The sequence below is a fragment of the Grampus griseus genome (genome assembly GCF_964374135.1).
Source record: "Grampus griseus genome assembly, chromosome: 9".
NCBI classification, from domain to species: Eukaryota; Metazoa; Chordata; class Mammalia; order Artiodactyla; family Delphinidae; genus Grampus; species Grampus griseus.
The window spans coordinates 84,959,481-84,973,731 of NC_139003.1; the positions used below are offsets into that span (position 1 = coordinate 84,959,481).

General features: G+C 36.0%; 1 protein-coding gene and 1 long non-coding RNA gene across 3 annotated transcripts in view; one reads left to right on the plus strand and one right to left on the minus strand.

Annotated features, from left to right (window-relative positions):
• LOC309827028 overlaps positions 1–14,251 on the plus strand; it is a 128,240-nt gene that overhangs the window by 61,525 nt on the left and 52,464 nt on the right. The window contains exon 3 of one of the 2 annotated variants that reach the window (XR_014297163.1): positions 3,117–3,210. The exons of the other annotated variant lie outside the window; for it this stretch is intronic. This is a non-coding gene — a long non-coding RNA (uncharacterized lncRNA). The remainder of the gene's footprint in view (positions 1–3,116; positions 3,211–14,251) is intronic. 2 annotated transcript variants of the gene reach the window in all.
• Positions 1–14,251, minus strand: part of PTPN12 (protein tyrosine phosphatase non-receptor type 12) — an 86,509-nt gene that overhangs the window by 12,263 nt on the left and 59,995 nt on the right. The window contains exon 12 of the mRNA XM_082661507.1: positions 8,959–9,044. Coding sequence (XP_082517633.1) covers positions 8,959–9,044 — 86 coding nt within the window. The remainder of the gene's footprint in view (positions 1–8,958; positions 9,045–14,251) is intronic.

Sequence of the window (14,251 nt, forward strand, 5' to 3'; positions counted from 1 at the left end):
CTCACTATTCAGCATGCAGATTCCTGCTTTCAGCAAGGAACTAACAACCCCACCATCAGTTGGACCTGATATACTGAACCCAGAGACTTCCAGGTTCAACCACGCCAGAGTAAATCCCTCCCTACTCTGTTCCCAGGTGTGCGCGAAGCTGTCATCCGTCTGCTCAATTTGATGGAAGGAATCTGGGGTTCTAAACACTCTTTATAGAGACATTCAAGTACTCTTCTTGTTTTCAGTCCCATCCTACACACCAGGCTTAAGGGGGACCTCCAATTTCTGGGCCTTTCTGGGGGTTCTTTGAAGATAATCATCTTGATTCTTATTGGCTTCCCTCACCTACAGGAAAGCAAGTTTTAGCTTTCTCTGTTCTAAGTCCCTTTTCACATTGGTCAGTGTGTTTTCCACTTCCCAAAATACTGTCAAAATCTCATTTACTACCACCTTCTGTTCAGTTTTTTGGTTTTTAATCTTTATACATTTTTATGTTCCTCCACTATAATTTTAGGAAGTTTAGGGAGGGACCAGAGTTAAACGTGCTTAAACTGCCTATTTAACCAACAATCCTGTAAATGTTTTTAGAAGCAGTAGCCTTATGTGATGTTGATATGTACATAGTAAAGAAATTATTAGCTACTCACATTTTAAAAATAGCTTTAAGTGAGGTACAGTTGATATACAAAAACCTGAACATACATTTTTTCTAATTTATTTTATTTATTTATTTATTTTTGGCCGTGTTGGGTCTTCGTTGCTGTCCGTGGGCTTTCTCTCACAAGAGTGGTTGCGGTGATCAGGGCCTACTCTTCATTGCGGTGTGTGGGCTCCTCATTGCGGTAGCTTCTCTTGTTGCAGAGCACGGGCTCTAGGCACACGGGCTTCAGTAGTTGTGGCTCGCGGGCTCTAGAGTGCAGGCTCAGTAGTTGTGTTGCATGGGCTTAGTTGCTCCGTGACGTGTGGGATCTTCCCGGACCAGGGCTCAAACCCGTGTCCCCTGCATTGGCAGGCAGATTCTTAACCACTGTGCCACCAGGGAAACTCTGAATATATTTTTTAAAATATATATATATTTTTTTATGGCTGCGTTGGGTCTTAGTTGTGGCATGCAGGATCTTTTGTGGCGGTGCGTGCAGACTTCTCTCTAGTTGTGGCACGTGGGCTTCTATTTGTGGCGCACGGGCTGCAGAGCACGTGGGCTCTGTAGTTGCAGCAATGCGGGCTCTCTAGTTGTGGCGTGCAGGCTCAGTAGTTGCAGCGTGAAGTCTTAGTTGTCCCACAGCATGTGGGATCTTAGTTCCCTGACCAGGGATTGAACCTGCATCCCCTGCGCTGGAAGGTGGATTCTTAACCACTGGACCACCACGGAAGTCCCTGAACATATTTAATGTATACAATTTGATGAGTTTGGACATATGCATATATTGGGTTGGCCAAAAAGTGCTTTTGCTTTCCAAGTAAAAATAAAAGACACATTTTTCATTTTTACCAAGAACTTTATTGAACAACGTATTCACCCTTTTGTTCCACTACCTTTTGCCATTTTTCAGGCAATTTTATAATTCCGTCTTCCCAAAACTTTTCATTTTTTGAGCAAAGAACTGTTCCAGGTGCCTTTTACAGTCTTCCAGGGAATTGAATTTTTTTTCCATTAAGAGAATTTTGTAAAGACTGAAATAAATGGAAATCCCAAGGTGCAATGTCTGGTGAATATGATGGATGAATCAGAACTTCCCAGCCGAGCTGTAACAGTTTTTGCCTGGTCGTCAAAGAAACATGTGGTCTTGTGTTATCCTGATGGGAGATTATGCATTTTCTGTTGACGTTCTGGACGCTTTTTGCCAAGTGCTGCTTTCAGTTGGCTTAATTGGGAGCAGTACTTGTTGGAATTAATTGTTTGGTTTTCCGGAAGGAGCTCATAACAGAGGACTCCACATACACAACATCCAATCCCACCACATACACAACATCACCTTCTTTGGATAAAGAGCAGCCTTTGGTGTGGTTGGTGGCGGTTCATTTCGCTTGCCCCACGATCTCTCCCGTTCCACATTATTGTACAGTATCCACTTTTTATCGCCTATCGCGATTTGTTTTAAAAATGGAACATTTTCGTTAGAGAATCACAGGCAGAAATATGGTCAAGAAGGTTTTTCTCACTTAACTTATATGGAACCCAAACATCAAAGCGATTCACACAACCAAGCTAGTGCAAATGATTTTCAGCGCTTGATTTGGATATTTTGAGTATGTCGGCTATCTCCCACGTGGTATTAACATTGAATGTTCTCAATTAATGTCTCGATTTGATCGCTATCAACTTCAACTGGTCTACCTGACCGTGGAGCATCGTCCAGCGAGAAATCTCCAGCACGAAACTTCGCAAACCACTTTTGAAATATTTGATCAGTCACAGCACCTTCTCCATATACTGCACAAATCTTTTTTTGCATTTCAGTTGCGTTTTTACCTTTCTTGAAATAATAAAGCATAATATGCCAAAAATGTTGTTTTTCTTCCATCTTCAATATTAAAATGGCTACACAAAAATTCACCAATTTTGATAAGTCTTTTTTAAATGCACACTGATATGACAGCTGTCACAATACAATCTAACAAAATTGTTTCGAATGAAGTTAAAGATAACTAAGTGCTACTAGAACCATCTTATGGAAAAAACCAAACGAACCTTTTGGCCAGCCCAATACATCCATGATACTATCACCACACTCAGGGTAATAAACATATCCATCACCTCCAAAAGTTTCCTTGTATCCCTTTGTGGTTCTTTTTGTTACTCAAATTTAACTGATAATTACACTAACAGACTTTCCCCTTATCCTTCCTTAATCTAACACCTGTTGAAATAAGGCTTAATAAATACACTTTTATAGTACTTTCAATATGCACAAAAATTATAAGCCCCATCACAAAGAAATATATGTTACATACTGACTTTCCACTATGGTATTCAGCATTAATATTTTCACGAGGTATTCTGATGGAAAAAAATTCCACTGATGATAATGACTTGCATCATTCTTATTGTAAATATTGTTCTTAATTTCATCTGTCCTGAGGAATGCATTTTTTACTTCTCAAAAACAAAACAAAACATTCAGGACCTACCACTTGCTGGGTATTACACCAGTACCAGAAGACAGAACAATGAACACAACAGTTTGGGTCCCAAAGGAGTAAAATAAGGCTAAAAAGGTAAGTTGGAAACATACTGTGAAGGCCCAGAATTTCACGGTAAGAAGTTTGGTCTTTATAATGTAGAAATATTACATTTAATTGGTGTGACAAAGTCTTAAAACGAGTAACTCTATAACTTTTGTTTCAAATTGATGTTTTATAGAAACTCAGAAAATTATTTTCCTTATAATAAATTAGGCTGGATTCAATATGAGATGGAAAGATTATAGAGGTGAAGGAAATGACAACCAAAATATTAGAACATAACATTATAAAAACAAAAAACCTTCACTACTACCCTTTCTTCTAGAGAGTTAATACTATATAATGAAAAGAGTATTGGACTAGAAGGTAACAGATGTGTGTTCTTAGTTGAACTCTGCTAGTCTATGCAGGTCAACACCTTTGAGAACTAGCTATATTAACATCCATGTGATCAAGATTACTGTAAAAATCACTGGGTTCACTATATCACTTATCACTTTGACATATCATTGACTATCTACAGAATGAATAAAGAATACATGTGATCTAAAAAAGATGAGAAAACATATATAATAGACACTATATCAATGCTAATTATTACTTTTTCACCAAATGATATCTCCTAAACACCTTACACTTTGGAGTTGAGGGAGATGATCCACTTGTGTTTAACCTTTATTTCTTGGTTTTATTATGTATTCTAATATCTATCAATAATTTTAAAAATACATCTGAGATGAAAGGTATTTCTAAACAGTGAAAAGGAACAAAACAAGAATTAGAAAAGAAATAAAGCACAGAGAGCATAGGTAATTAGAGAAGTACAGTAAGCATGCATAGCAGTGTGTTTTGCCAAAATCTACCCTCATTTATCTTAAAAAAATGCCAATTTGGATAATTCAATTAGAACTTTAAACTTTCAGTAGTCAAATAAATCAATCTTGTCCTTTGTGATTTCCTTTATCCCTTCTATTATATCCCCCTCTACAAGTCTGTCAAACATTAAACTATATTGTATGTTTCAATGATTTGACTTTTTATATTTAATTAATTTAACTATCTGAAGCTTACTTTGGTATGTGGTGTGATATAAAGATCTAAATATATTTTTCCCCTAATGGTTAATAATATGACTTAATAAATAACCCTTTTCTTTTTCCTTGTTTAATATATGTTAATTCATAACACGATCTATATTTCCTAGTTGCTTATTCAAGTCCATCAGCTAACTGGTATGTATGTATGTGTGTGTGTGTATATATATACACACACACGCATACATGCACACTTTTTTTTTTTTTTTTGGCCACTACATGCAGCATGCAGGATTTTAGGTCCCTGACCAGGGATTGAACTCATGCCCCCTGCACTGGGAGTGTGGAGTCTTAGTCTTAACCACTGGACTGCCAAGGAAGTCGCAACTGGTATATTCTTATACCACTAACAGATTATTTTTATGTTTATAATGCATTTTATTTATTTGCTTATTTATTTTGGCTGCACTGGGTCTTAGTTGCGACATGCAGGATCTTTTAGTTGTGGCATGTGGGTTCATGGTTGAGGCATGTGGACTCTTAGCTGCGGCATGCATGTGGGATCTAGTTCCCTGACCAGGAATCAAACCCAGGCCCCCTGCATTGGGAGCATGGAGTCTTACCCACTGGAGCACCAGGGAAGTTCCACTAACAGATTGTTTTAAATATAGTTTTATAATTTTTAAAAGGGTTGGTTCTCACTCATCACTACTTTCATCCTAAGTTTTCTTTGGTATTTTTGTCTCTTGATTCTTACAAGTGAACTTTAACATTATATTGGGAAGTTCAGAGAAGATTCCTTTGGTATTTTGATGAGAACTGCATCAAATTTGAAAACAACTGATATTTTAAATATCACTGAAAAAAGCTAAATTACAGTTAACTTTTCCAACCAAGAACACTTAATTTTTTTCACTAATGCAAATGAATACATTTCTACTTCAGGTTCTACTTTCTACTTACGGTTATTTCCAGGTATTCATATTTTGAAAGGCATCGCTTTTAAAATTTTTTCTTCTCCTATTTGGCTGGTCTATAGGACCACTTTCTACTTTTATTCAACCACTTTGCTCCTCTTTCTTATAAACTGGTCATTTTAAGGAAATACATTTGGTTTTAATGTAATTATTTTTTAAATCAACAAAAGGAAAATAACATTTCAAAGAAGAACCAAAGGGCTTCCCTGGTGGTACAGTGGTTAAGAATCCGCCTGCCAAGCCAGGGGACACAGGTTCGAGCCCTGGTCCAGGACGATCCCACGTGCCGCGGAGCAACTAAAGCCCGTGCGCCACAACTACTGAGCCCACATGCTGCAACTACTGAAGCCCATGCGCCTAGAGCCCGTGCTCCACAACAAGAGAAGCCACCGCAATAAGAAGCCGGCACACCGCAAAGAAGAGTAGCCCCAGCTCGCTGCAAAAGCCTGTACACAGCAACGAAGACCCAACACTGGCAAAAATAAATAAATAAATTTATTTAAAAAAAAAAAAAAACAGAAAAAACAGTCAAGTAGAATAATAGCTGTTTTATGTATAGGGATTTCTCCCATAACCCAAGTTTCTACTCGCCTTTTTCCCAGGGCCCTGGGTCACCTGAATCCCACCACATCCTGTGCTTGATGAGAGTTCCCGAATGCCTCTATTTGAGCATACCTCAGCTCCTTGTTTTGATCCCAGAAATACCCTCACCTATCCAGGATATTCTAAGTGCCACAGATGTTTAAAAGTCCAGCATTCTCCCAGGCAGCCCTTAAAGGAAGTAGATAGATATTCATGCATTTCTGCCAGATATAAAACTCTCTCGTTCTTGGCCTATATAATGTCACTGTTTCCTGGTTTTCCTTTATCCCTTGATTGTTCATTTCTTTTTTTTACAGCTTTCTTTTAGTTTGCTCTTCACACATTTTGGTGCTTACCCGGGTTCCCTCCTTGGTACTTTGAGATATTGTACCCAGAATCTGAAAGATCTTATTCATGCCCAAGTCTTCTACATCAGCTATATACAGAGTCCTCAGTATATTTTTACCTCCAGCCTAGATATCAAAATGTCTAAAACAGAACCACTTTCTTTCTCCAGTCCTATTCCAACTTAAGTTTGTTTGAATTGAGAGGCATTAGAAGCATCAAGTATATTGTTTTTGTCTCTGAAATATTTATAAATTAAGAAAAATTTACTAAGGCATACTTTTGTGTCTCTGTAGTAAATCTGTTGACAGTTTATAGAAATAACTAACAATGTATACTTCCAGAGTGCTGGTGTTAGTGACAAAATATTGAGAATATTATTAGTTTAACAACATATATATTGAAAAGAGAAAATGAAATCTGCTATTCAAAATCTACAATTTGATTTCTTTAAGTATTTATAAACCAGAATCATATGACTGACTACATCTAATACAACAAACATGAGCCTTCCTCTCCAGATCCGTCTCCAAAAACTCCAATGTACTCTGAACAACTGATTAACTTGCTTACTGTAAGCCATACTGAAAAAATAAAGTATACTGTTTTTATCAATCTTATGCTCTTGGGATTTTATTTTCAGTTAACAAAGTATTCTTTGTGGAACACAATAAAATTCTGCCACTTACCTCTATTTCATGAATAAGAAAGAAGATGAACTAAGCATGTAATACAAACTCACACACATATAAAAACTTGAGCACATATCCCGAAATAAAGCCCTGACATAAGCTGAATGAACACTTTTCTGTTAATACTCATTTACTACTTTTTAGAATTATTTTTTCATTTACTGAAGAAAAATAGGAGCCAAACTTTTTTTTTTTGCGGTACGCGGGCCTCTCACTGTTGTGGCCTCTCCCGTTACAGAGCACAGGCTCCGGACGCGCAGGCCCAGTGGCGATGGCTCACGGGCCCAGCCTCTCCGCGGCATGTGGGATCTTTCCCGGACCGGAGCACGAACCTATGTCCCCTGCATCGGCAGGCGGACTCTCAACCACTGCGCCACCAGGGAAGCCCGACCCAAACTTTTAAAAAGGTATATGAGAAAGGTTTAAAATTCAGAACACTCTACACTCATTTTTTTCCTCCAAAATTAGGAAAAGGCTACCATGATTTGTAGTTGGAGGTAGATGACCATATAAAACAAAAATATTAGTGTACACTCTGAGGGCCTCTACCTTGGCTCACTCTCAAAATCCAAATTAAAAGATATCAGTGTAGCAAAAATGTTTCTTAATTTCCTTTAAGGTCATTAGTTTCTTTAGGACTCTACAGAACTGATACGGGAGACAAAAAAATTAGAGAACTAACAGTTTATAGGTTTTAACTGGCTACCTTCCACAGTAAATACCAAAATGGAAATCAAATAGGAAAGAACTGTTGAGAAGTGTTGGTGTACAGTTAACATCCTGAGCATTTAAACTCTTAGACCTAAACCCACCTATACAGGCTTTCTGATCTCCCTTAGAGAAGTATGCAAAGGCATTCCAGAGACTATAATAGCTACTACATCTTGCCTTAGTTGTAAGCTTTTACTTTTGTAAAGAAGGATCTCATTAAGGTACAGCAACTCAATGCCAAGACACAACCATAGTCACCTCACCCAACTTTATTCAACTTCTATCAAACTTTTAAGGGGAAAAAATTGGTGAATCCTATACAAAGGAAGTCCTACTTTGAGGGAAGGTGAATCAGTTTGGGCAGATCTGTGCTCGAGACAAGACACAGTATAAGTCATTCTAACAGTTTTATTACTTATCTTCCACTGTGTCTCCTTTTAAAAATAATTCAGTAACTCAATCTTTTTTTTTTTTTTGCGGTACGCGGGCCTCTCACTGCTGTGGCCTCTCCCGTTGCGGAGCACAGGCTCCGGACGCGCAGGCCCAGCGGCCATGGCCCACGGGCCCAGCCACTCCGCGGCATGTGGGATCCCCCCGGACCGAGGCACAAACCCGCATCCCCCGCATCGGCAGGCGGACTCCCAACCACTGCGCCACCAGGAAAGCCCCCAGTAACCCAATCTTAACTCCACATTGTAATGGGAAAACCAACATTTAGTGAAGACCAAGTATGTGCCAGGTCCTACATGTAGCATTTTCACATACTTTATTTCATTTAATTCTTAGGACAATACTTAAACAAACAAACAACCCAAGATCAAATAAATTAAGTGGCTTACTCACGACTTCAGAGCTAGTAAGTGGATGAAAAGGATTTGAAACTAAATCATTCTGACTCTCTATATTCTTTCCATACTACCATCTAACTGACCTAGCTACCCTGAGAGAAAAGAGGGAAAAAGGGGGATAGGAATATATATTGATTTTAACTGTTATAAATGAGAGCTTGGTATGAAAGTAAGAAAATCTAGAAAGAAATAAACTCAGCTTTGCCAGTGATATTACTAAACATATTCACATAACCTCTTTAACAGGCACACAATTTTTGACAATCATATTACCTGTTCAGTCATTAGAAAACTGAAATAAATCTTAGGAATAGCTAAAATTTTAGTTGTACCACATACCAAAAGATGAGCTATAGTCAATTCATGGTTACGCTCACTGTTCTGGTATAGTATACTACTGAAATTTTATCTAAATTGAAAAGAATTTTTTATAGTACACCATTAAAAAAGTCAGTTGCCGTACATATGCTACATACTAAACAAAAGAATGATAAGAAAACTTATAAAACTAAGAAATATTCAGAATTTTTTTGTTTTAGTAGCAATGAGTAAAAGATAAGTATCCTTTCAAAGAAAATGTGACGTACAATACCTGCGGGTCCTTGGTGGTTTTGGAGGGGGAGAATCTTGTTTGTCAGGATCTATGGAGCTGACCATATTTTCAGTGTTAATTTCATTCTGCCAAGAAAAAAAAATGCTTCATTGAAGTTAGGGGAAAAATAATTTTCCTTCCTCATGTTCCAAATAAATTGTTATTGGGCTTGTGAATTTTTAAATTTAAATTTTTAATTTTGCCAAATAATAAAATAGGTGTTATGTCCTCTATATTTAAGCCCGAAAGAACAAATTCAATGAGAAAACTTAATATCAAAAAAACAGTCCATATCCAGTTACCAAGAAAATCAACCGTGTCGAGCAGCATTTCAACATATTTCAAATGCTTCTGTTAAGAAACAGATTTCCCAAGAAAATAAAGATCCAAGATTTTCTTTTTTTCAGGCATTACTACCACTAGATTCGTAATGTGCACATAGGGGGAAAAAAACCAAGGTAAGTCTTATATCCTTCACCTTTCCCAGACTTTTTTGGGACTCCTGTTGCTACCTACTACTTTAAAAGGGATGATCCTGAGTCAATACAGTTCTTATACAACCTATAAGAACCTCAGGTTGTATTTAGGATTGTGAATAGAGGAGATGTGAAATTATTATATAAAACATTGTCTTGAATTAGTTTCAGCCTCAGAAAGTACCTCATTTTTATATAGCTAGGCTATGTCAATTCTGGGCCAGAAGACAAGAATGGTTTTCACCCTTGCCTACATCTCAGATAATTTTACGAAAAAAGCCATCTTTCCATATACGATAATCAATTAAGGAACTCTGAAACTGTAGTTGACTTTTTTTTTTTTTTAAAGTCACAAGACACTTCTACCATATCCATCATGGCATCTTCTTTGTCTATATAACTGTTTCTTGCCAGTGTCCTTTTCTACTAAGTACTCCCAACAATAGAAAACAGAGACCTCAAGTTTACAGCAATTTTTAATGGACCCTGTTTCCTAATATCAGATGCGTTAGAAGTGTCTTACACATCTTACTATGCATCTTGTTCTGACCAAAACAAGAGTTACATTATGAGACTAAAAGCCTGCATCCTTAATTACAGCTGCCTATCAAATCGGAGGCATCTGTTGCAGGGATATCTGCTATAGATAGGATAACCACATAATTTATTGTCCATATCAGGGCTTTTACACCTAGACAACAAGTATAAACTGGTTTTGCCTCGAGTAAATCAGGACTTTGTTATCACACTTTTAGATCCTCAGATATTACCAGAATTTAAAGACTACTCTCATCATAAAGATTCCTCTCACATATTAGTGATTCATTTGCTTATTTCTATTAATTAAACAATCATATTCCCATAACACTCATTAATATTTTTGTACCAAAATCTATAAATATTCTTATTAAGTAGGTTAAAGCAAGATTAGTGAACCATATGAAACTGCCTCGACTGAACTGTTGTTTCTAACCTACAAAAACACATCAATGTTTTACAATTTCAACATAAACAGCCTCATGTCACGTCAAGTCAGGTTTTGCTGCCAAATACCAAACGCACACACACAGACACACACAGACACACAAACCAACTGTAGGTTTTCAGTGCATTTTATATTTTGGGACAGAGGTAAGGCATTGTGGATCTATATGTGAAAGGCAATGAACAGTAAGCACTGAAAAGGATACAAAAATGTAAAGGACATAGCCCTTAACTTCAAGAACTGTACAGTCATCAAACAAAAAAGTGAAAGGGTAATAATAAAACCATAAAATGGTAAAATCAGTACAATGAAGCTATGAAATCAGAGAAAGGAGATGTTATAGGTGAGAATATTAAGAATATACTTGGGAAAATATTAAGAAGTTGAAAACATTAAGGTAGCATGTCGAATGGCATTAAGGGGTGGATAAGACACTGACAAAAGAGAACAGAGGATGGAAGTATGGAACAGGGAGGAATGGAACAGGAAGAGAAAGTAAGGGTATTTGTAAGCAAATGACTGCATGTGACAAAGGAAAGAAGGTGTCATGATGATTCCTCATTCTGGGTGAATGAAAGCTATTAACAGAAAGGGACAAAACAGGAAAAGAACTTCTGGGGGAGGTAAGATTTTTGAGCATGTTGAATTTCATAGGATTAAAGGAATCCATGTGGTAATGCAGAACTACAACTCAGAGAGCCACTGCCCCCACACAGCATGAACAAAACCTCCTAGTCACTGGACTTGAGAATAAAACAATGTTCTTCTTGGATTCCTAGTTTTTACCTACAATAATGTTTGCTGTACTTTTATATCTTCTGATCCTCTTATATGTACAGCTTTTGTCCCCACACTTGTCCTAATGTATACAGCTCTTTGGCTGCTTCTATTACCACTTAAAACAATCACCAACTTTTGAAGTTGAAAGGAATTTTAGAAATTAAAGAAGCTACTGGAGATTAGGTTCTAGTGTATTCTCTTGTTTAAAGCAGAGCTTGCTAAAGCTATTCTTTTTAAACTTTTGACCACCTTTACCCATTTTGCTAAAGTGTATTAATATTTTTTGTGTATTAATATTTCCACATAACAGCTTTATCAAGGGCCACAAAAGAAAAAAATCAGAACCTAATTATCAAATATATAAGGATATATTATCAGCTGCAGAACAAAATAAATACTAAAACAAGGTGCTTTAAAAAAACTTTACATTGGAAAAAAATTCAGAGTTCAGTAATATCACATCTAAAATGTACAACACAAGAATAACAGAAGGACCATAACACAAACTATTGTTGCTGTTAATCACCCTAGAACTGAAAATCCTGGTGTAAACTGGTGGTAGTATCTTTTATATACAAGATAAAAAGGCATGTGCGCATACCTTAGAGCTGCTTGCTTACTGAGGTGTTTCTAAATCCCAAGTCAAATGCTACTGGATTCCAAAATAAATTTTCTCTTTACATCTTCTACTCTGAGAAGTGATTTTAGTTGTAAATACCTCTAACAAATAACATTTATCATAGAGTCATATTGCTGATTAGCATTTCAAACTAAAATCTCTACAAAAATAATTTTGAGACATAGAGCTTTAAGAGCTTTTTTAAAAGTTCCTTAACTTTACTTCTAAATTAAGTTGTCAGAGAAATAATAAATGGAGATTTATGATTGTTTTTCAGAGCATAGGTTCAGAAAGATAAGTAAGATATTTCAAATCATTTTACTCAACCACACAGCTCTAAGATAATTTTCCCCAAATTTTTAGATCCTACATTTTCTCTAACTGGGATTTATGGTTTCTAACCATATATAAACATGTTATAAAAACAGTCATTTATATTTTAAAGTACCTAGAAAATAAGATTTCTTAAGAGGAAAACATTAAAAAGTTATCTAGAATGATACGCTATCTTTTATCCTATCCACTTGTCCTTCCACGTTTTTATCCATTCATCCATTGAGATATATAGTACCAGACATTATGGTACACAACCTTTGGCAAAATATTTATTCTCATAAAATATAGTTTTTCAGAATGGATTCTATAGAAAATTGTTTTTCCCTTTTGCAAAATAGGAAAAAACATCTTGTACAAATGGCAAATTCAGCAGTCATCATGTCAGCTTTAACAAAACACAAGGACATAATCTAATATTTTAAGTTCAGTTAGCATGCAAACATGTAGTGTGTGGCTCCTATATAACCAGGCAATGAGATAAGAAAGTAGGATTGAAGTAACCACTATCTGCTATTGGATGCTATTTCATCTAATCTCATATAATGTATGATTTTTCTTGTATTCCTTAGGGATTTGTAAACCTTTGACCTATTAGAAAAAATCTATAACAAAAATGTAACTGTAGTGTGGAGTTCAGGCTAGTAAAAAGGAAGTTTAATTTTATGAATAAAACCTAAAAAAAAGAAAAATCAGGTAATGAGAAAAATGAAGATGAGAGAGTAATGCAATATTTTTCACACTTTTTTGGAAATATAGTTAAAACCTTTAAAAATACAACATTGAACATTGCCTTAAAATTTTTTTCTAGCAAAGGCAACAAAAGCAAATTTAAACAAGTGGTATTATCACACTAAAAAGCTTCTGCATAGCAAAGGAAACCTCAAGAAAATGAAAAGGCAACCTACTAAATGGGAAAAAATATTCGCATATCATGTATCTGATAAGGGGTTAATATCCAAAAAAATATAAGGAACTCATATAATTCAGTAGCCAAAAAAAAAAACACAAGTCGATTAAAAAGTGAGAAGATCATTTGAATAGACATTTTTCCAAAAAGACATGCAGATGGCCAACAGGAACATGAAAAGGTGTGCAACATTACTAGCCTTCAGCGAAATGCAAATCAAAACCTCAATGAGACCTCACACCTGTCAAAATGGCTATTATCAAAAAAACAAGAAAAAAGTGTTGAAGAGGATGTAAAGAAAAGGGAACCTTTGTCTATTGTTGGTGGAAATGCAAATTGGTGCAGCCACTATACAAAACAGCATGGAGGTTCCTCAAAAAATTAAAAATAGAACTACCATATGATCCAGCAATTCCATTTATGCATATTTATCTGAAGAAAACAAAAACACTAACTCTAACTGAAGATAAAAAACGCTAACTAAAGATAGATGTACCCCCATGTTCACTGCAGCATCATTTACAACCCAACTGTGCACTGATGAACAGATAAAGAAAATGTGGTATTAAAAAAAAAAGAAAAGAAAATGTAGTGTGTACACACACACACACACAGGAATATTATTCAGCCATAAAAAAGAATAAAACCTTGCCATTTACAACAACATGAATGGAACTTGAGGGCATTACGTCAAGTGAACTAAGTCAGAGAAAAGACAAATGTTGTATGAACTCATATGTGGAATCAAAAAACAAAAAACGGAACTCATAGATACAGAGAACAGACTGGTGCTTGCCAGAGGTGGTGGTGGTGGTGGGGCCCGAAGTGGGTGAAACAGGCTCAAAAGTTGCAAACTTCCAGTTATAAAATAAGTAAGTCACAGGCTATAATGTACAGTTTGGTGACTGTAGTTAATAATACTGTATTTTATATTTGAAGATTCCTAAGAGAGTAAATCTTAAAAGTTCTCCCCACAAAAAAAAAAAAATTCTGTAACTATGTATGATGATGGATGTTAACTAGACTTACTGTAGTGATAACTGCACAATATATGCAAATATTGAATCACTATGTTGTACACCTGAAAGTAACGTTACATGTCAATTATATCTCCATAAAAATTAATTAAAATTTTTTCTAGCTGATTCACTTTGCTGTACAGCAGAAACACAACATTGTAAAGCAACTAT